Raw genomic sequence first — 22467 nt, 5'->3', positions numbered from 1 at the left:
TTTGTATAACTCCTTTTAAAGTAATGGTATACTTGGCTCAATAACTTTTAAATTCAATGCCTTATGGTTTCCCTGAAAATAGCATTTACTTTTGTCTGTTACCCACAAATAAGGTTCTCAATGACATATATAACAAGTCGTAACCAACTCTGACTGAGGCATTTTATCACAGCAATTATGTATATTTACAACAAAATATTCTGAACAGGAAATAATAAAAATTTTCTAATGCCAGTTACAAAAGTGTAAGAATTAAAGTCTCAGAATTCTTTTAAAGGACTGCTACCAAGGCTTTTGCTTCTCTTCTCCAGATACATCTTCTTGTAGGTTTGAAATATTGCTTTTGAATCCTTTACTGGGTTTTTTAGGGTCTCAAGTCCATCTGCACTGAAGGTTCTGTTGATGTTTCTTGAATTAGCCAAGACATTGTCATCTACAGAAACAGAAATTTCATTTTACTTTATTATTCTCTTAAAGTTAGTGAGCAAAACAGAGAAATCACAGAATCTTCTCTGGTATAAAAAATTAGGACAAGGAATTAAAAGCTTGATGAACTATGGCTTTTCTCAACTAATCAAATTAAACACAGAACTTCTTTCTTGCCTGTCCTTTGGGTTGTTTTCTACTCTCATTCCTTCTCTCCTGCCTAAGGTAAAGCCGTTCCGCTTTTTCCCTTGCTCAATAAAAATCTCACTTGACATTTGAACACAATTGCATGATCTTCTTAATTGCTATTTAAATGAACAAACACCAGCCAATTCGTTTTAAAATTCTGGCTTAGGCATTCTAAAACATGCTTATACTTTTACTTCAAACAGCTTCAGTGCTGTATTAGCCTCACTACTCCTTTAAATCATGGGGCCAGCGTTTCATGTGCACTTCTTGATGTGCCTCTTTATTTCACTGACGGTTCCCCAGATGCAGAATTCCAATACTTTTCATTCCTGTTCCAGCCATCCCTTTCCACATGAGGTAGGTTTTACATACTGCCTGGGTGGATCTGTCCTCTTATTCTTCTCCACCCTCATTCTTCTCATGAGGACAGTAATGCCTTAGAGGTGTCTGTTGCTTTCCATTAGTCAGTTACTTCCTCTTCTACAATAACCTGGACTAAAAAGTTTTATAAGTTGTTCCAACCACACACAAAACATTGATATCAAAATTAGGTATATAATCCTTTAAAAAGGTTATAGTTCTTTAGGAGTCGTAGCATTTCTCGTCTCACATCACATAGGTTCACAATGTCCAGTTGATCTCTCTCCTCTCACGAAGTATCATCAGAATTGGACAGAGCTCTACAACTTGTATAACTGGGCCTTCCATCATCATTAAAATAGATCACTGCTCCACTCTCCACATACAACGGAGAAATTAGGAGAGCATGTTTCCAACCATTCATTTGTACAGCTATAGATATTCACCGAGCTTCTTCTCTGGTTTGTTTTAGGTGTGTTTTTCCTCCAACATGATTCTAGGTAGCGGTGTTTCAGTTTATTGCTCATCCTGTTTGTGGTTGTTTTTATCCCTGTCATTTACCACCTGTCTGAACATCAATGGTCAACCCGTGCATGTATTCATCTTATGAATATTTTCTTGTTCAGATTTCAAGTATGGCTCTCTCCTTCTCTTTAGAATAATACCAATGTCTGCTCTTTCTATGGCCCTTTCTTGCTTTCATTTACATGCTCATTTCTTTCACTGTTATTTTTGAATTCCAGTGTTCCAATTAAAAAAAAATTTTTTTTTTAAATATCGGGTGCTCTTTTCTGGTTGTTTTCCTGTTCTGATTAATAAGAGTTCACTTCTCCTTTGATTCAATTTGAGCATTTTTCCTATTTGCACATTCAATGTGTATGACTCAATTTCACTGAGTATTTGTGCTTTAAACTGTTTTCTCAACTTATTCCTCTTTTATGAAAATGTGCTCTCCTTTCTTGTTGCTTTCTGGTGAAACTGTTTTTCTGTTTTCAACGGACTACTGTCTTGACATTCAATTAATCTAAACCAAAATAAAACTCCAGAACCCAAGTTTCTAGTTCTTAATGCAAAACCCTAAAAGTCAACTAGATTCATTCAACCAATTAAACTGAATGTTAAAAGCAATGGTTGGTCCTCAGCTCAAATACCTCCCCAGATATAAAAATCAGCATAGTCTCATTATGAAAATAACTCAATTCCACACTTAGGAAAGAGATCACTGCTTCCCTCCCCATATCTACTACTGATAAACACAAACACCGAAATTTTTTTTTTTTCTTCAGGATACAGAGTTTATTCAAAGTTCAGCACAGACTGGCCAAACTGCCTTCAACAACATGAACAGAAAGCCTGGGGAATAGACAAAGCTGTTATAAAATAACTTTAATTCAGTTCTTTCCACATTACAAGTCGTCAGGTAGGCAGTGGAATGTGCCATATTCCCTCCACATTAACAATACTGACCCTGTAAATAGCTGGTATCAAAATACACATCTGTGTCACTATAAAAAACATGATGAACCTCATTTCTGCCATGTATAAAAAATTAACCTTGTTGCCACCCATACATGTAAGCTCAGGGTTCCAGGCATTAAAAAGAGAAGTCTGGTCTGTGCAGAGGGAAGCCCCTAGGACTCATGAATGCAGAACTTCACAAGGTAAAAGACACAGCTGAGACTTGAGGGCTATTGTCCCACCTTAAGAGGCAGACCAAAAAAAACAACAACAACAAAAAACTTTAGTCCAAATTTGCATGAAAAAAAGAAATCATGCAAGTATGAAGAACCCTTGTCCTCCTAGAGGACAGATTAGGTGTAAGGCATCTGTACCCAGAGGTCTCAAGTCTGGGGCTTTCTATAAAGAACCCAGGCTTCTCAGTGACCCACACTGTGTCTCGCTGGAAACTAGATTCTGCCTTGCAACTTAACTCCAAGGAATAAAATAAAAGGTACAGTACAAAAGGTCATATAAGGAGAAAATTTAGATTATACACATACCATTTTTATCAGCTTGCTATATAAAGTTATTCCTTATTTCTTTTATATATAGGTGAAGACTAGAATATTTGGTCAACTGGAAATATTGCTAGGAGCAGAGGTCTACAACTGCATCAAAGGACAATTCAGAAATTTATGATGAAACAAAGCTCCATGCTAAAGCAGCACCATGAACACACCTTCAGGTGTCTCATCACAGGAGGGGCATCTAAGCCAGGGGTGGGGAGAATGACACACTTTATGAAACGGAAGTTTGAAATGTGGAGACATCCTATAGCTGGCAGCCTCTTGCCATATCAGGTACATGATCCCTGAGGGAGGCAGTCCCCAAACCCCTGTGCATTAACACCACCAAGAAAGCTCTGCCTGAGCGGTGCATTTTAAAGCACAAAAAGGCAGAGTGGAGGTTTGGGAACACCCACTGCACAGGCAGCAGAAGGCACAGGAAAGGGGCACCAGGGAGGAGGAGGTATCCTGTGCACCTGGCACCAAAAACCTGAGACTGGCACCCCATCCCCACAAGGTGAGCAACGTGAATTATATTAAAAATACAGGTAAGCTGATTTCTCTTAAAAAAATAATAATCTCTGGTATTTTAAAAGTCATTTCAGCAGCTTTTAAAACGGCTCTTTTCTGGAATGATGAGGTATTTTGGAAAAGGTCACCCATAGGTGGTGGTTATCTCCTAGGTCATAGTAGTGCAGGTCGATGAGCGCCTGGATGGCATCTTCCACTGAACCCATCTTGATCAGCGCCATTCCCCTGTACATCCTGAAGAACTTGATCCTTTTGACAATTCTGCCGTTGCTGGAGAAGAGGGCCTTGAGGTGGTGCGCAGATGTGAAGGGTGGGATGTGGGAGAGGTACAGGTACTCTGAGGGTGGGAAAACATTCTGGAGGTTCTTGGAGCATGCTTTCCCGAAGCGGTGCAGGGGTGAGTTGCTGTAGTCTTTGGTGAGGCCCAGGTCTGCCTGGCCCTCACGGAGCAGATGCACATCTTTGTGAGGGGTGACCGTGATGAGCATAGGCTTTCCATACAGCTTTTGCCCGTTGAGGTGGCTCATGGCCAGCTGGGCCTGGATGCCATCCGCCATTTGCACCAGAGCTCGTGTCTTATTCTTAAAGAAAATCTTCGCCCGCTGCACATTGCCATACACGCCGAAAATAATGAAGAGGCTTTGGATTTTGATTCTGTTAGGGTTGAGGTTGCTGACCAGCAGGACACAATGTGCAGCCCCTGCTTCTGCTGACACCAAAGGGATGGCCACAGGTGCTGGGTCTAGGATGGAAATTTGGCCTGCTTCTGCTGCTGCTGCCCCTGGGATGGCAATCTGGCCTGCTTCTGCTGCCCCTGACACCGATGGGATGGCCACAGGTGCCAGCCCTGGGATGGCAATCTGGCCTGCTTCTGCTGCCCCTGACACCGATGGGATGGCCACAGGTGCTGGGCCTAGGATGGAAATTTGGCCTGCTTCTGCTGCCCCTGACACCGATGGGATGGCCACAGGTGCTGGGCCTAGGATGGAAATTTGGCCTGCTTCTGCTGCTGCTGCCCCTGGGATGGCAATCTGGCCTGCTTCTGCTGCCCCTGACACTGACGCGATTGCCACAGGGGGCAGGGCCTGGAGCTCATTGGGATAACAGTGGCCTGCAGTTTGAGGAATGAAAAGGGTAGACAGGAAACCAGCTCCTGATTTCAGAGGGGCTGACATTATTGGAGCAGCACTTAAGGCTGAGGCCACGGCCTGGTCCTGTGAGGACTGGCTGTCACACCTGGGCAGGTGAGGATAGGTGTAGTCTCGGCTCTTGCTGCTGTTGTACTTCGCATTAAGGATGGAAGAGTTGGAAAAGCTGATGCGAACTGTGCAACCAAAGATGTTCCAACGGTCCAGAAACACCTTTGCAAGCTCGGCGCTCAACGGTTCAGCATACTGCAGCAGTGCCTGGAATGTGTTGTTCTGGGTGAAAGTAATGATTTTCAAAACTTTGCCAAAATGGGAAAAGATCTGGTGAAGCATGTCCAGGGAGAAGGGGTGTAAGAGGTTCTCTATGATAATCCTGAGCACTGGGCTCCGGGCAGTCATCTCCATACCTGCATCCACAGCAGCTGCGCCCACAGGGCCTACATCCTCAGTGCCTGAGCATACAGCACCCGTGCCCAGAGAGCCTGGACTCACAGCTTCTGAGCCCACAGGGCCTGCCCCCACATCCACATCATTCACAGCATCCACAGTGGCCACATTCATAGTACCCACAGGACCTGCATCAATAGTGCCTGCACCCACAGCACCAGCCGAAGAAGCCAGTTTCCTGGACTGAACTGAGTTCAGAGCCTGCAAGGCTGACTGGACCTGTGCCTGGTTGTGTGAGCTGCTGGTATTCAGTTCCTTGAGGTGGGAGAACTGGATGTAGATGGGCTGGCCTCGAAGCATGGGTGTCATGGAGGTATAGTAGTTCACCATAGTGATGGCAGCCTCCTCCGTGTTCATCTCAATGAATGCCTGGTTTTTCCATTTCATCATCAAGAGGTTGGTGACCTTCCCAAAGGGCAGTCCCAGAAAAATGACCTCGTCCTCAGTGACATCCACAGGGAGCTTTCCGATGCAGATCACTCGGGAGGGAACACCTGAACTTCTGTTGTCACCTTTGAACTTCTTACTGTTGCCTTTGCCTTTCATCTTCTTGTCACCTTTCAACTTCAACTTCTTGCTATCAAGTTTTAATTTCAATTTCTCGTCATTTTTCAACTTACTGCCATCACCTTTAAATTTCAACTTCTTGCAGTCAAGTTTCAACTTCAATGTCTCGCTGTCAATTTTAAACTTCTTGTCACCATTCGAGTTCCTGCTATCACCTTTCAATTTCAACTTCTCTCTATCACCTTTCAACTTCAACTTCTTGCTGTCAATTTTCAACTTCTTGTCACCATTCAACTTCTTGCTGTCACCTTTCACCTTCAACTTCTTGCTGTCACCTTTCACCTTCAACTTCTTGCTCTCACCTTTCACCTTCAACTTCTTACTCTCACCTCTCACCTTCAACTTCTTGCTCTCACCTTTCACCTTCAACTTCTTACTCTCACCTCTCACCTTAAACTTCTTGCTGTCACCTTTAAACTTCTTCCTGTCATTTCCATTTGCTACGGAAGCTGAGTTAGGTCCTGTAGTAATGCAGGCAGAGGATAACTCATCAGGTCCGCGCTTTGTACCAGCTGCTTTGTCTAAGACAATGCCATCCATTGCATACAGAAGAGAACCACGGGGGTTGGAGTGGAGGCGCCGGAACCGAACCAACAATGGCTCTGAGTTACAGACTCCTAAATCATTTTTTGAATGAATATGAATAAAAATAAAACTTCACAATAGTATCATAAATATAATCCAGCTTATATATGACAGACTAACAGAGAAATAAAGAAAAATATTAAATAGTATATGATTTTACCTATTTCTTGGTTGGCTTCTGGAATTCTTTTCTCCTCAGGTGCACCTTTTATCCAGTCTTCTTTGGAACTTTTTATTCCTGTAACTATTTAAATATTCATTTTGAGATGTCTAGATATTGTTATTCACCAATGAAGAAATATCAAATTAAGCCTAAAAGGTATTATAGTCACATCACTCTAAAAGGGTTCAAGAGCGCTAGCTGGTTTGGCTCCAGGGATAGAGCATCGGCCATGGACTGAAGGGTTCTGGTTCAATTCCAGTTAAGGGCACATATCTCGGTTGCAGGCTCAAAACCCCAGCCAGAGTCAGGACAGGTGCAGGAGGCAACCAATGTGTCTCTTTCACATAGATTTTTCTCTCTCCTTCTTTACCCCTCACTTCAAATCTCTGTAAAAATCTATGTAAAATATCCTCAGGTGAGAATTTTTTTTAAAAAGGGTGGCACCAGGAAAATTCTTTCTCATATTTTAAGTGCCTAATTTTCTCAAATTTGAAAAACAATTTACTTTAAAAGTTCAACCTTCGCTATGCAATTACTTCCACTTGGTTGAACACCATCGCATCTCAAGGTATTAAAGAGCACATAACAGAAACGTAATTCACATTGCCTCCACCCACTTTCAAGATTCACATTACATCCATGCCTCAGATTCTACGCACCTGATTAACAGCATGAAATTAAATAGTTAAAATAATACCTCTCTGACCCTCTAAGAAAATGTGCCTGTAAGGCACCTTAACAGAGTGTCTGAAAAGCAGAAGAGAAACATTTCCATTCAGATCCTTCCGTTTTTCAATCTGAATTTTTCAGCACAATACTTTTTACATAATATTCACAACTACTAAATAAATGTTTGCATACCACCACAAATGATCAGTCATCTATTTTCTCCTTTCCTCCCAAACTACATTGAAAATTCTATAATTCAGTTAACCAAGTCATGAGAAAAGTCGTATTTGTCACCCTGGGTTTGGTGACATTCTTGCTTCCACATGCCTCCCCTATTATGAGTATATCGGATGTTAACACTTTAACTATAGTGACATCAGTCAACAACTGCTTCAAAGATGGTAAAAGCTATCACTAATAATGATTACATATCTCATAATGTTTAAATCAAAATTTCAAATTCAGAGGACTATCATACTGGACCTTGCATAGGGGCTTGCTCCTTCCTAGGACAAAGCTGCAGATCGTTCTGTTCTTCAGTGGAGTTTGTCTTCTTATTAATCAGGCCATCTGGACATAATTTAAACTCCAGCATGCTTTGTTTTTCTGTGGTATTTTTCTTAGGTAAAGGGCTGTTAGGTTTATTTTCCACTCTCTTCTCTTTATTAACATTTTTCGGTAAACTCTCAAGTTTTGTGAGGCAAATGCTCTCTCGTTCAATACATTTAAATGCAACTCTGTTCAGATATTGTTTCCTTTGCTCCTTTGCTTGAGGAGACAAATGGCTGGGTTCAACTCCATTGTTTATCTTGTTGAAATTTTTATCTAATTTTGTTTTATCAATGAACATTTTATCAGGTTGCTTTCCACCAACTGTTTCTTTAACATTCCCCAAAAGGTATGATTTCGATACCTCAGAATGGTGGATTTTTGTTTTCTTAGCATGGCTTGAACAAATACTTAATGATTCTTCAGAGGTGTGCACACTGCTACTGTGCATCTCATTAGATTTCCCACAACTCCCTACTTTCATAGTAAGTTTACTGGACCTCATGGATTGAGTCTCACATGGTATACTTTTCTCACAGTTCAATTTTGATGCTTTGACACCCATTGCTTCTTTATGCTTCTGTCTTTGCAAATACTGCTCTAGCGTTATAACTTTAACTTTAGGCAAACCATCCTTAGATGAAGAGCCTGATAATTTAACATCAGATACTGTCTTTTCTTTAATTTTGGATCTTTCATGGGGGTTTGACAAAAGAGTACCCGTTTTCAAAGTAACACCTCCATTTTTATTCTGATCTTGTTTTAAATACTTCATCTTCTTTATCTCTGAATTAAGTATGCTCCCTTCACCTAACTTCCTTTTCACTGAAACTTTTTGCTGACTATCACCTGTTTCCAATTTTCTCTCTTCTGGCAATAATTCCTGTACAAATGAACCATTCTTTATATGTGAATCTTTATTTTTATTTGTACAGAAACCTGGCTTTGCTTTAGGTGGACTTGAATTTTGTCCTATGATCTTACTCTGTGAGCTCTCTTCAGAAAACTTTCTTTTATCACTAGAGTGAAAACGTATCTCATGAAATTTCAGTTTTCCTTTCCTTATGTGACCTTGTAAGGAATCTAGTTTTTTAACCCCTTTAGAGAAAGATGGACCGGTTAATTCTTGTTCTGTCCTTAGTGAGCTGTATTTTGGTTTGGATATATCTTTCAGAGTCCTGCCTTGTTCTATTTCAGAAAAATGTTTTTTCCCAATTGGAAAAGTCAGAGCAATCTTTGCATTGTTATTTGCAGAACTCTTAAATACTATGGAATCATCTTTATCAGAGTTACTCTCTCCTTGCTTACAACTGTTGGTCTCCAGAGAACACTGATCTTTCCCGTTTTCGACCTTTGAAGTCAAGGTCTTGATGGAATTACATTGGCACTGGGGAACTCCTTCATAAACATTAGAAAGCCAACCCAATGCACAGCAACGGATATCATCTTTCTCTGAATCCATTACACTATTAGAAGCATCTGTATGTACTGCTGAGTCACACTGGATTTTTTTTGTGACAGGGTTTTCTTTCTCACATTGTGTCAATTTACCTGCCTCACAAGATTGATCATTCTGTTCAGGAAATAATTCTTTCATTTGCTCAGAGTTTAATATTGTAATCTTTATCTGGTCAGTTGCATCTTTGGAGTCACAGCTAGTTTCATCACAAGACTCATCTTTTGAGTTTGGGACTGTTATTTGCTGTACTGGAGAATCTTCATGAATGTTCACAGGCTCAATACCATAGGGAAATTCTTTTGAAAGTTCTGAAAGCTGATTGTGTGGGAAGATGGATGTGTTATCAAGAATCTCATTTACTGCAGGATCCTGGGCAGTGTGATTGCAGGACACATCAATTTCCTGAGAGTTACTTTCCTGATGAGGAGCAACTGATGAACACGTATCTTTAGCTGTGCTTACTTTTTTAGTATAATGCTTCAAATTGTTTTCCGCTGGATTTTCACTAGAGTCAGCATGCTTCAAAAATGATGACTCTGGAGGTTGTGGTGACTTTGATTGATCAGGTATTTTACATGAAACATCTGTGTACTGTAAAAAAATATCTTCTTGTAAACCAAGCTCTTTTTCAGTGATAATGTCTAATTGTACGGTTTCTTTTTTAGTACTAATCACTTGGAGATTAGGTAATTTCTGTGGCTCAATCTTTTCAATAGAAGGTGGGTTGAATATCTTTGCTATTTGATAATTATAAGATGTATCACCTTCAACAAGAGAACATATATTGTCAATCTGCAACAACTCACTACTCTCAGTATCACTGTCTCTTGAGTTAGATGAGGCTTGCTGATCACTCACAGGACAGTGAGTATCTTGTTCAGATTTTATCGGATTTCCTTGACTGGTATTAGGCACACCTTCTGATTTACTGTTAATTGATGCATTTTGCTTTTCCTCCTGAATTAGTGGGAAAATCTTGGTTTTTGTTATACTTGTAACTGGTTCGTTCACTTTCAAAACAGCAGTCACTCTTGTGTTTTCTGCCCATTGATTCTGTAAACTACAAACACTGCCTTCTTTAATAACCGGATAGACTGTTGCAGGTAAAGGATCAGTTGGAATTCCTTTGACAGGCAATGTTTTGATGTCTGAAATTAAGGGTGACACCACAGCAATCTGAAGTTCTGTTCCCTTTACAGTAGTTGCACTTGAAGATTCATAATTTTGCACTACCATTGGTAGAGTTGTAACTTGTGAGCAGTTTTCCTTCTTATTCTGAGAATTTCCAAGTGAAACTGGAGTTTTATCACAGATGTCCCCAGCTTTCAAGAGTCCAACTGCTGTTCTGTGTGTGTTTAACTCATTACACTGTTTTTTTTCTGTAGGTTTGGAAGGTTGTTTTCTCCACAGATTAAGACACGTTGCTAGCACTTCCAAAGAATGACTATCAGCATTCAGAGTAACTCCAGTTGGGGAGGATTTATGGTCAAGGCAAAAAGAATTTTCTGGTATCTTGGCATTTATATTACAACAGCTTGGAGTCTCCATGGTTTTCAAGTTCAGTTGGTTATCAGTGATTTGGGTATTGACATTCATTTCAGAACTTTGTGGTTTAGAATCCTGAATAGTTTTACAACCATCTTTCATTACCCTTTTCTCAATTTCATCTCCATGTTTAAGGAGATTAATAAGTAGCCTATTTTCATTTAGGTATTTTGAAGCATATGACTCAAAGGCCATAGACTGAGTAGCTGAAATTGTTTCAGAATTTGTTTGCACATTTTTTTCAACATTGACTACATTTCCTGATGAAAACTGGTTTTGCTCCATAGCTGGTATCTTGAAAGAAGTGCTATCTTTTAAATTATGTATCTGTTCTGGCACTGGCCCCTTTCCCGAACACACAGAATTTAGTGTAATGGAATTAACCTGGTGAGAATTTCTGAAATTGGTCTCTTGAAGGTTAGAATTCAATGTAGTTTTTTCTATTTCCACTACTGTTGGTGATTTATCCTCTACAGTCTCTGGAGTGGCGGGGGTTACCTGTGGTCCAAATTGGATTTTGCCAGTTTGTTTCAGTGAAAGTTCAGAATTTTGAGTTGATTCACTATTAGCTTTAATACAACCTGATGACATTAAAACATTTTTATCAATTTTAATTTTCCTAGCCAGTTCACAAAATTTTTTTTTCATTTCTATTAATTGTTTAATATCCTTCACTAACTTTTCTTTTGCAAGACTTGTGTCCGGAACTTGACTTGAAGTCAGATTACAAAAATCTACTTTTTCTTCTTGATTACTTTGAGGAAGAATCTGAACATCATCCGCAGAAGATCTAGTGGGGTCATTAAAAGGCTGATTGATATTAGTATTTACTTTCACGTTACAAAAATTTCCAACCATGCTTACATTTTCATTGAGGTTTTGCTGTTGAAAGCCCCTGCAAAAGTCTTTCCTTATTTCAGAAATGTGTGCTTCTTGACTCTGAGGAACGTCACTAGAAGAGTGAGTAGTAACATGCTGAGTATTTTGCAAAGTTTGGCTTACATATCTACAATCATAAGGAGTAGGAAGTCTTTTTTCAGTCTGAAGAACTGCAATTTGATAGGATGGTAGTGGTGCAGTCTGCTTTGACTGTAATGTCAGTGCAGAATTTGAAGGATGACTATTTTTAACTTGTACAGATGTAAGTGGCATAGGATTTTGTTTCTGAAGAGCAGGACTTTGCAAAAAGCCTTGTGATGGATAACTGTATTGCTCTGGATGTGGTCTGTAATCTGCATAAGTCAGTCCATTGGATGTATACTGTTGTGCCCAGTCAGCCTGTCGCTCTGATAAAGATGAGGTAAGTCTCTGGTTTCCTTGATAAGTTACAGGAACTCTTACAGAATTAGAAGGGACCATCTGTCCTTGCCTAGAATAGATTTCTGATGATACAAATTGATTCTGTAGTGCATTTACATTTGGTGGATTAGTTCTAAAACTAGTTGGTTGAGAAACAGCTGTCCCCGTATGAGAAAACATAGAATTACTCACTGGTGAGTTTGCCCACACATTTTGTGCAACTCCTGGAGATATTTGCAAACTGTTATTTAGTTGATTGGATCCTTTTACATTTGCATATGTTTTTCTTTCCACTGAAGCTTGTGAGGCAAAAATTGTCCTACTATGCATATCAGAAGCAGAGATTTGTTGAGGAGCTGTATTTCTGATGTTGAGGGCTGACTGTGAAACTGGATTTGAGTTACTCAGAAACATGCATGCAGGGTGGTTACTTCCAGGAGGGTTTAAAGGTACTTGAAATGGTGTATTTATTATACTTGGCTCCAAAAATGATGGCTGTTTTTTAGGATACATTGGTGGTAAGGTGACACTTTTCGGTTTTGCATTCCAATCCATTGTTGATTGATTAGAAGTAGTAGAAGTAGTAGAAAAAAAACACGTTTTTTGATGTGAGGAATCTGTAAAAAATAAAGGCCTTTTATTATTAAGCTGTTTGCCTGGACAGAACTTCTTTTAAAATTAGTTTACCTGAATACCAATGCTGATTATATCTATCATATTTCCTGAACATTCATATTAGACAAATCCTCATTTTAATTTCCACAAGAGAAATAGCAAAGGAGGATGCAACAATAAACATGGCAAATGTCAATATTTCTAGGATACTTAACTGTAGTGTGTAGGATAATTCATCCTACATACTACAGTTAATACTTGGTTACATTTAAGTGGTGTTTCAAGTATCTCTTTATTCTAAGTAATCCACATTCACTATTTTAAAAAGACAGAAAATGTTACTATCTATCACTACTTTCTATACACCGTGAGTATCAGCTGTTACACCTTCTCTTTCAGAAAATTTTGATAAACACACACCACACACACACACACACACACACACACACACAAACACATAGCCCTTGCTGGTGTGGCTGAGTTGGTTTGAGAGTTCGCCCATGCACTGAAAGGTTCTTGTTACCGTTTCAATTCCTGGTCATAGCATATAGAATCAAGTTGCAGGTTTGATGCCTAGGGATACTTCACAGCTTATTTAATGAGGGGTACAGATGAGAGGCAACCACTTTGTGTTTCTCTCTTCCCCCCTTTCTTTTCTCCCTTCTCTCCTGCCTCTCACTCCCCCCCCCCCTAAAAATCAATAAAAACCTATTAAAAAATAAAACACTAATATATAAATGAAGCCTCCTTTTTTAAAAACAAATGCAATCCTACCAAACTTTGCATTTTGCCTGATTTTCCTTACCATACCAAGGATATCTCTTCATTTCACTAACATATCTACCTCATTGTTTGGATAACATTCTACTTTATGGCTGCACCACCATTTAAACAGTCCTATTGACTAAATACAGGTGTACCCTGTAAATTTATTGCACTTTCCTTTATTGCATTACAAATTGAAGGTAAGAGGCGCCATCGTAACCAAGCTATATGATAGGAGAAAGACAGGTAAAATAAAATTAAACAACCTTGACTTAAACATATTTATAACCAACAACTTCAGAATATACATTCTTTCCCAGTGCACAAGAATTTTTACCAAAATTAATCATATGGCTAGGCCACAAATAAATCTCAAATTTCAAAGGATTAAAAATGACTCAGATTAATTCAGTGGAATTAACCTAGAAATTATGGACCAAAGGTAACTATAAATTGCAAAATAATTGAGAAATTAAGAATGCTTGATACACTTGAGGGAAAAGACAGACAGAATGAATCTGGTGTCTCTTATTCTACTTACAATGACACCAGTCCTTTTGGATTAAGGACTTACCCTGTGACCTCATTTAAATTTTATTACATCCTTAAAAGGCCAACTACAAATACAATCACATTGAATGTGAGGGCTGGGGGTTTGGAAACACAATTTAGTTCTTAACAGTCTCCTATCATCCCAATGTTCACGTAAGACCTGAAGACTGGGGGAGGAGGGAGTGCGAGGGGTTGGAAGAAGTTAATAGAGGTAAAAGGAGAACCTAAGTAATACTTTCAAAAATAAAAAATTTTAGGAAAAGAAAAAAAAAAGGCCAGAAGATTTATAGCATTAAACAGACTAAAACAAAGAAACTGAGAAATAATCCAAACATCAAAAGAACCGAGAATAAATTGAACCACAGAAATGAAATAAAGACAGTAAAATAAACAAAAAAGTACAGAGATTCAAACTCAAGCTGATTCTCTAAAAAAACAATAAATAAATCATTAAGCTTCAGCTCTCTGACAAAAAGACACAACACTATATCAGGGAAGAAGGATATCACTAAACCATGCGACATTAAAATTATAAATATTTACTGTAAGTAACTATATTCCAATACATACAAATTAGGTGAAAAGAAGTCATTCCTTTAAAAACACACCTCACCAGCTGACATAATACCATCTCTTTTAACATTTGTATTTATTGGAGCATTCTAACAATAATTTATAGAATCATTAATCCAATATAACCTCTTTGAAAGGAAAAAAAGGGGGGGCTATTTTACAGCTCATTTAATAAGTCTGGGATACCAAAAGCTGAAAAGGAAAATTAACAAGCCAATCTCCATCAAAAAGACAACTGTAAAAATCCTAAGCAAAATGTTAGCTAACCATATGGGGTAACATATGAAAGAATAACACCATTATGATTAAATCGGGTTTTAGGAACACAAGATTTGCCATTTAAATATTAACCAAAGTAATTACATTACAATAATTTTTTAAAAAATGGATCACTTCAATAGATGCAAAGAACTTGATTTTAACCTCTAGACCAGTGATTTTAACCTTTTTCATATCACAATGTACAAACTAATTACTACAATTCCCAGGCACACTAAAAAATATATTTTTTGCAGATCTGACAAAAATAAAGATTTAAGTGTAAGGATAAGCCATATTCAAACATTTGAAGACAACTAGGGAGATTAATTATCTCATAATTTACCTATAAACTAGAGGCCTGGTGCATGAAATTAATGCATGGGGCGAGGGGGGGGTGCCTCCCAGCCTGGCCTGGGCCCTCCCACAGTGCAGGAGCCCCGTGATCAATCGGCCACCCATCTGGAGCTCTTCAATGGATTGCACCAAAGAGGTAGGCCAGAGCCTACCACGTAGAGAAGTGGGAACCACCTCTACACCACACACTCAGTATCAAGCCCCTGCCCACCTATACGCATCCAGCCCCACCCACCCAAGCACACCCCACTGTGCACACAGCCTCCTGGTGATGGCTCATTTTGGCGTGAGGGCATCTCGACCACATAAGCTTTTATTAATAGGATTCAATGCAATCCAAGTAAAATCCTCAGGAGATTTTGGTGGAAATTTATAAGCTGATTCTAAAATTTACATGGAAATGCAAAAAAAAAGACAATAACAAAGACAAACTTTTATATGTATAGATGTGAATTGGAACAAGATCAGATGACAGAATAGGTTATAGTTTATTCACTAAACTCAAGAAAAATAAGATTCATGGTCTGAACAAAATATAAGGAGAAAAATCTATGTATTCCTTACATGTGTTCTCCTAGATAAGGTCCTTAATAAGATAACTGATTGACCAGGTAGAAGTTTAATTCAAAATTAAAAGCAACACTTCTAAAAGTTATTGATACCTAATAAATTCTCCCATCTTTGAATTTGGGGGTAGTCTGTAATGAATTGAATTGTGTGTACCCCTAGATACATGACTGAAGGCCTAAACCCCATTGTGATTGCATTTGGAGATAGGGCGTTTAGGATAGTCTTTAATGTTAAATGAGATTGTTAGGGTAAGTCCCTAACCCAACAGGGCCAGTGTCCTTATAAGAGAAAACACTAAGTGTATGCAGATAAAGGAAAGTTGACATGAGGTCACATAGGGAAGGTGACTATCCACAAGCCAAGGAGAGAAACCTCAGGAGAAACCAAACACCTGATTTTATGCATCAAGGCTCTAGAACTGAGCCATCCTGGTTGTGATTATTTTGTTAGAGCAGACTAATACAGATCATATGGGTATGAAGAGAAATGACCCTTATGAATAATTTGGCATATTTTATCCCTTCTCTCTCCTTGAGGAGACAGAAGACACTTAAGGTCTGCAAAAGGATCCCTGAAATTAGAGGGAACAAGTTCTGTTTTCTGACTTTTTTTATTGCAGTCTGTACTTTTGAAGACAATGTACTTACTCTTATACCGTTTACATGGAAATGCAAAAAATAGACTTCATCAGAGATAGATTTCCAGTCTATTGTTTTAATTTCTCTTGGAAAAAAGAAATCATTTTGCCAGAAAATCTCCACCTTGCCTGCATCCCTTATCAAACCCTCAGCTGTTACAACAGTGGCACTCACCTGAAAAACTCCAGCTAGACTGAACATATGAATCTCCTCTACACAGGAGCAGCCCAAGTTTTCTGAGAAAACAAAAAAGAAATCACTTAAGCCAGCAGACTAATTTTACTTCATGAACATAAAGATCAAACTCAACATTGGCCCTAACCGGTTTGGCTCAATGGGTACAGCGTTGGCCTGTGGACACAATGTCCCAGGTTCAATTCCAGTTAAGGGAACATGCCCGGGTTGTGGGTTGGATCCCCAGTAAGAGGTGTGCAGGAGGCAGCCAGTCAATGACTTTCATCATTGATGTTTCTATCTCTCTCTTCTTCTCCCTTCATGATAGCAATAAAAATGCTTAAAAAAAAAAACAACTCAACATTGCCCAGTAATTCTACCTCATTATATTAAAATTTTATTTACATTGAAAATAATTTTATCCCTAGCTGGTTTGGCTCAGTGGATAGTGTGTTGACCTGAGGACTGAAGGGTCCTGAGTTCGAATCCAGGCAAGGGCACATGTTGGGGTTGCAGGCTCAAACCCCAGTAGGGGGGTGTGCAGAAGGCAGCCAATCAATGATTCTCATCTTTAATGTTTCTATCTCTCTCCATTTAAAAATCCTATGTAACAAAGAGGGGAACATGCTAATTGACCCTCTCGCCATCACAAAAATGGCAGTGCCCACAGCCAATAAGGAGGGAATATGCTAATTGACTGTCCCACCCTCAAAGATGGCGGTTCCCACAGCCAATAAGGAGGGACTATGCTAATTGACCGTCACGCCCTCAAAGATGGTGGTGCCCACAGCCACAAGATGGCTGCGCCCAGTCCCCTCAGCCCCCAGGCGGGCCCAGCTGCTCCCCACGCCTGCCTCTGGAGTCCCCCAGTCCCCTCAGCCCCCAGGGCCGGCACAAGATGCAGGCAAGCCTCGGTTGGCAGCTGCCCAGCCACCCAGGGCCGCCCGAGGCTCAGGTAACCAGGGCTGGCTGAGGCTTGTGCTGCCGACAGTGGCAGCAGCAGAGGTTTGATGGGGCATCATTTTCCCCCGATTGCTGGGTCGCCTCCCACCATGAGGGCTCCCGGACTGTAAGGGGGGCAGGCCGGGCTGAGGGACTGTCCCCTCCAGTGCATGAATTTCCATGCACCGGGCCTCTAGTTTAAAAATAAAAAGCTCAACAATATGCTGTCTCCAATAGACAGACTTTAGATCCAAAGATACAAGTAGGTTGAAAGTAAATGGGGAGAATGACTTAATTATCAGATAAAATGGTAATAAAAAAATGTTATTAGAGATTAAGAGACATTTTATAACCATACAAGGGTCAAGACACCCAGAAAATATCGCAATTATAAATAAATATGCACCTAATAGCATTAAAATATAAGAAGCAAAAAATATAAACAAGGGAGTAGTAATTCAGAGTCTAAGACTTCCATTCCCCCCTTTCAACAAATTGGCAGAAAAAAAATCAAGAAAAATAGTTTAAAACACATTATACACTCCTAAATTCACCTTTCCCTTTTCTTCTCTCCACTCCCCTCATGCCACTACCTGTGGTACCATTAACTTCCCCATTCCCAAGCTCCAAGTGACCTTCCTTTGCCTCTATAACTTGTTTCCTAATCCCATTTATTCCAGGAATTACTTTTTCTACCTGTGATTTTATAAATAAATGTTCTTATTAAAAAAAAAAAAACAGTAAAAATAAAACAATACAGTGAATTGTAAGTCAGTGACCTATTGGTGGCATGTAGGTTTAAGGCTCTATCCTCTCTAGTAGTTACTGTGGGCTAGATCCAATAGTTCAAGAACTCTTGTCAACTGGTAAAAGGCTCAGCCAGCAACCCAGAAATGGAAACAGGTGCCACCAAAACATCAAAACACTGGAATCTTATATTCTGTTGCAGGGAATTCTCCTGGGAACATCCTTGCTTTGACTTAGCTATAGGTAAATTAGTGAACCCTAAATGATAATCCTAGATATTGTTTGTACAAATTTGGCTCTATTTGTGATGTAATATCATTATAATTGTTTTTCTTAAAGGTCTTTAAATTTTTCACTTTAAAAAATCCTGGCCGAAGCCAGTTTTGTTCAGTGGATAGAGCGTCGGTCTGCGGACTGAAGGGTCCCAGGTTCGATTCCGGTCTAGGGTATGTACATTGGTTGGGGGCACATCCGGGGGGGGGGGGGGGGTGTGCAGGAGGCAGCAGATCAATGTTTCTCTCTCATAGATGTTTCTGGCTCTCTATCCCTCTCCCTTCCTCTCTGTAAAAAATCAGTAAAAAATATATATTTTTTAAAATCCCGCATGCTTGAAATAGACAAAGTCTATCTTTAGGTCTGACAGTTTCAGGATTTCAAACTTGTATATTATTACTGTTACTTCCTATGAGAAAACTGGCAATAAAGCTAGTCACTAAAAGCCAAACTAGAAGAAGTTGTGAATCTAGCTAGTGTGGTTTAGAGATTGAGCATCAAATATATAAACTAGGAGGTCACAGTTCAATTCCCAGTCAGGGCACATGCCTGGGTTGGGGGCTCAATCCCCAGTAGGGGGCATGCAGGAAACAGCCAAACAATGATTCTCTTTCATCATTGATGTTTCTCTCTCCCTCTCCCTTCCTAAAACCCACAAAGATATACATACATGCGTGCGCGTGCACACACACACACACACACAAACACACATATATATATATTGTCTTTAGAAGTTGTGAATACCAAAGTGGGAACTCCAAAATACAAATTAATTTGTGAAGCAGGGAAAAAAAGGAAGTGAATAGCTGCTATAAATGAAGACTTAAATCTACTAAAATCTAATATATGCAGATGTCCCATTTGCTCCAAAAATCCACTTCTCGGAATATATTCCCAAGAAAACAGGATATACTAGGTGTACCCATCACTAATGTGGATTTTTCAATAGAACTGATATGTATGCTATTTTGTTGTATTGGCAACAAACTTCAATTTTCTGAAGGTATTAGCATCATAAATACTTTATGCTTAAAAATATCCAATTTCGTGACAAAAAAAGAGCATTTGCGGTAAGTTTTAATTCATTACTTTATTTTGAAGAAAAAATTATATGGGAAGCTTATGGTGAATATATGCTCCATCTCAAGATACTTGTGAATGCTGGTTTAAACCTTTAAAGGTGATGATTTCAATGTAAAAGAAAGAATGTCGAGATCAACGAAAAAGTTTGAAGACCAATTATAAGCATTATTGGATGAAGATGCATGTCAAACTCAAAACAACTTGCAGAAAGATTAAAAGTTGCTCAGCCAACAATTTCCAATCACCTACAAGCAATGGGAAAGATTTTAAAGAAAGGAGAATGGGCCATAGCTGGTAAGGGTTCTAGGTTCGATTACAGTCAAGGGCACATGCCTGGGTTGTGGGCTCGATTCACAGTGTGGGATGTACAGGAGGCAGCCAATCAATGATTCTCTCTCATCATTCTCATCATTGATGTTTGTCTCTCTCCCTCTCCTTTCCTCTCTGAAATCAATAAAAATATTTCTTTAAAAATAATAAAGGAAAGTGTGTGCCACATCAACTGAACGAAAGACAAATGGAAAACCGAAAATTCATCAGTAAAATGTCGCTTCAACAGCACAAAAAAGAAAGTCTTTTTTGCATCAAATTGTGACTGGCGATGAAAAGTGGATTTATCTTGAGAATCCCAAACGCACAAAATCATGGGTTGATCCAGGTTAACCATCAACATCAACTGCAAGACCAAATCACTTTGGAAAGAAGACAATGCTCTGCATTGCATTTGGTGGGATCAGGAAGGTGTGGTATATTATAAGCTAAAACCATGTGAAACCGTTAATACTAATCGCTACCAACAATAATCAATTTGAACCACGCTTTGATCGTGAAATGACCAGAATGTGCCAGAAGACACAGCAAAGTAATTTTGCTTCATGATGACTCACCATCATATTATAAGCTAAAACCATGTGAAACCGTTAATACTAATCGCTACCAACAATAATCAATTTGAACCACGCTTTGATCGTGAAATGACCAGAATGTGCCAGAAGACACAGCAAAGTAATTTTGCTTCATGATGACTCACCATCACACACTTCAAAACCAGTTAAAGACACATTAAAAGATCTTGCCTGGGAAGTATTAACACACCTGCTGTATTCAGCAGACCTTGCTCCTTCCGATTACCACTTGTTCCAATTGATGGCACACACACTTTCTGAGCAGCACTTCAAAACGTACAAAGAAGTGGAAAATTTGGTCTCTGAATGGTTTGCATCAAAACAAGAAAAGTTTTTTGGGATGCTATCCATAAATTATCTGAAAGATGGGGGAAATGTGTAGCAAGCAATGGACATTACTTTAAATAAAGCACTTTTGATGTTTCTCTTGAAATTATCATGTTTTCTTTTATTACAAAATCCACATTAACCAATACACCTAGTATGCACCCCTATGTTCACAGCAGCACAATTCACCATAGCTAAGATTTGGAAACAGCCTGAGTGCCCATCAGCAGATGTGTGGATTAGAAAACTGTGGTACATCTACACAACGGAATATTACGCTGCTGTAAAAAGGAATTCTTACCATTTGCAACAGCATGGATGGAAATAGAGAGCATTATGCTAAGTGAAATAAGCCAGTCAGAGCAAAATAAGTATCATATTATCTCATTCATTTGTGGAATGAACATACTGTCCAACCTATGAGGGAAGGTTGAGGGGGGCGGGGGGTTAAGGGGGTAAGAGATCAACCAAAGGGCTTGTATGCATGCATATGAGCATAACCAATGGACATAGACCAGTGATGGCGAACCTATGATACGCGTGTCAGCACTGACACGCGTAGCCATTTCTGATGACACGCGGCCGCATGCTGAGGATGAAACATGTGCTGCTCCTGAGGATGAAACATTTGCGACTAGAGTCTTGGAGTTAGTTTTTTCCTCAAAGTGACACACTACCCGAGTTATGCGAAGTTTTTTGGCGAAGTTTGACACACCAAGCTCAAAAGGTTGCCCATCACTGACATAGAGAGTAGGGGGTGAGGGAATGTGCTGGGGGTGGAGCAGCTGGGAGAGGTCAATGGGGGAAAAAGATTCATGTAATACTTTAAAGAAAGAATTTGAATAAATAAATAAGAGACTTATGCCCTAGATTTGGCTCAGTGGATCAAGTGTCAGGGACTGCAGACCAAAAGTTCCAGGCTTGATTCCAGTCAAGGGTAAGTATCTTGGTTGCAGGCTCCTCCCTGGCCCTGGGACAGGACCCTGGTTGGGGATTGTGCAGGAGGCAACCAACTGATATGTTTCTCTCACATCAATGTTTCTTTCTCTCAGTCTTTCCCTCTCTCTTCCACTCTCCTTTAAAAAAAAAGGAAAAATATCCTCGGGCGAGGATTAACAACAACAAAAAAGGTATGTGAAATATATTTTTCACTTTAAAATACTTTATATCCGTGCAAAGCAAAGGATGTGGTTTAATTGAAAAACTGTCAGCCCAGCAGCTTCCTTTATTTTTAGGTCATCCTCATTACAAAAATTACAAAGCAAAAATAAGTTATAGGCAAGGTGGAAGGCATAAAAAAAAGACTGAGCCAAAATCGGTTTGACTCAGTGGATAGAGCGTTGGCCTATGGACTTAACCCTTTGCACTCGCTTGCTTTTTTCTCGATTTCCTTTATTCTAATGCTAACCATGTCGAGTCTTGACATTCGAGTGCAAAAGGTTAAGGGTCCCAGGTTCGATTCTGGTCAGGAGCATGTACATTGGTTGTGAGCACATCCCTAGTGGGAGATGTGCGGGAGGCAGCTGACCGATGTTTCTCTCTCATCTATGTTTCTGGCTCTCTATCCCTCTCCCTTCCTCTCTGTAAAAAATCAAAAAAATGTATTTTTAAAAAAAGAGAGAGACTGAATCGGGGTAACACAAAGATGGATATTTATACAATATCTAGCAAGCTTCAATGAATATTTATTGAATGAATAAACATCTGTAGTGGCTCAAAACCAAATTTAAGATAAGTCCTTATTT

General features: G+C 39.4%; 1 protein-coding gene across 3 annotated transcripts in view; it reads right to left on the bottom strand.

Annotated features, from left to right (window-relative positions):
* Positions 1–295: 295 nt before the first annotated feature.
* The window catches only part of RESF1 (retroelement silencing factor 1), a 34155-nt gene continuing 11983 nt past the window's right edge, over positions 296–22467 (bottom strand). For all 3 annotated transcript variants that reach the window (XM_079774989.1, XM_079774990.1, XM_079774991.1), the window contains 4 exons: positions 16446–16507; positions 7575–12560; positions 6420–6503; positions 296–6291 (listed from right to left, as the gene is read on the bottom strand). In XM_079774989.1, the coding sequence (XP_079631115.1) occupies positions 3593–6291; positions 6420–6503; positions 7575–12498 (7707 nt within the window). In that variant the 5' untranslated portion in view covers positions 12499–12560; positions 16446–16507 and the 3' untranslated portion in view covers positions 296–3592. The remainder of the gene's footprint in view (positions 6292–6419; positions 6504–7574; positions 12561–16445; positions 16508–22467) is intronic.

The sequence above is a fragment of the Cnephaeus nilssonii genome, assembly GCF_951640355.1.
Source record: "Cnephaeus nilssonii genome assembly, chromosome: 6".
NCBI lineage: Eukaryota > Metazoa > Chordata > Mammalia > Chiroptera > Vespertilionidae > Cnephaeus > Cnephaeus nilssonii.
This window is presented reverse-complemented; position numbering and strand designations above follow the sequence as displayed.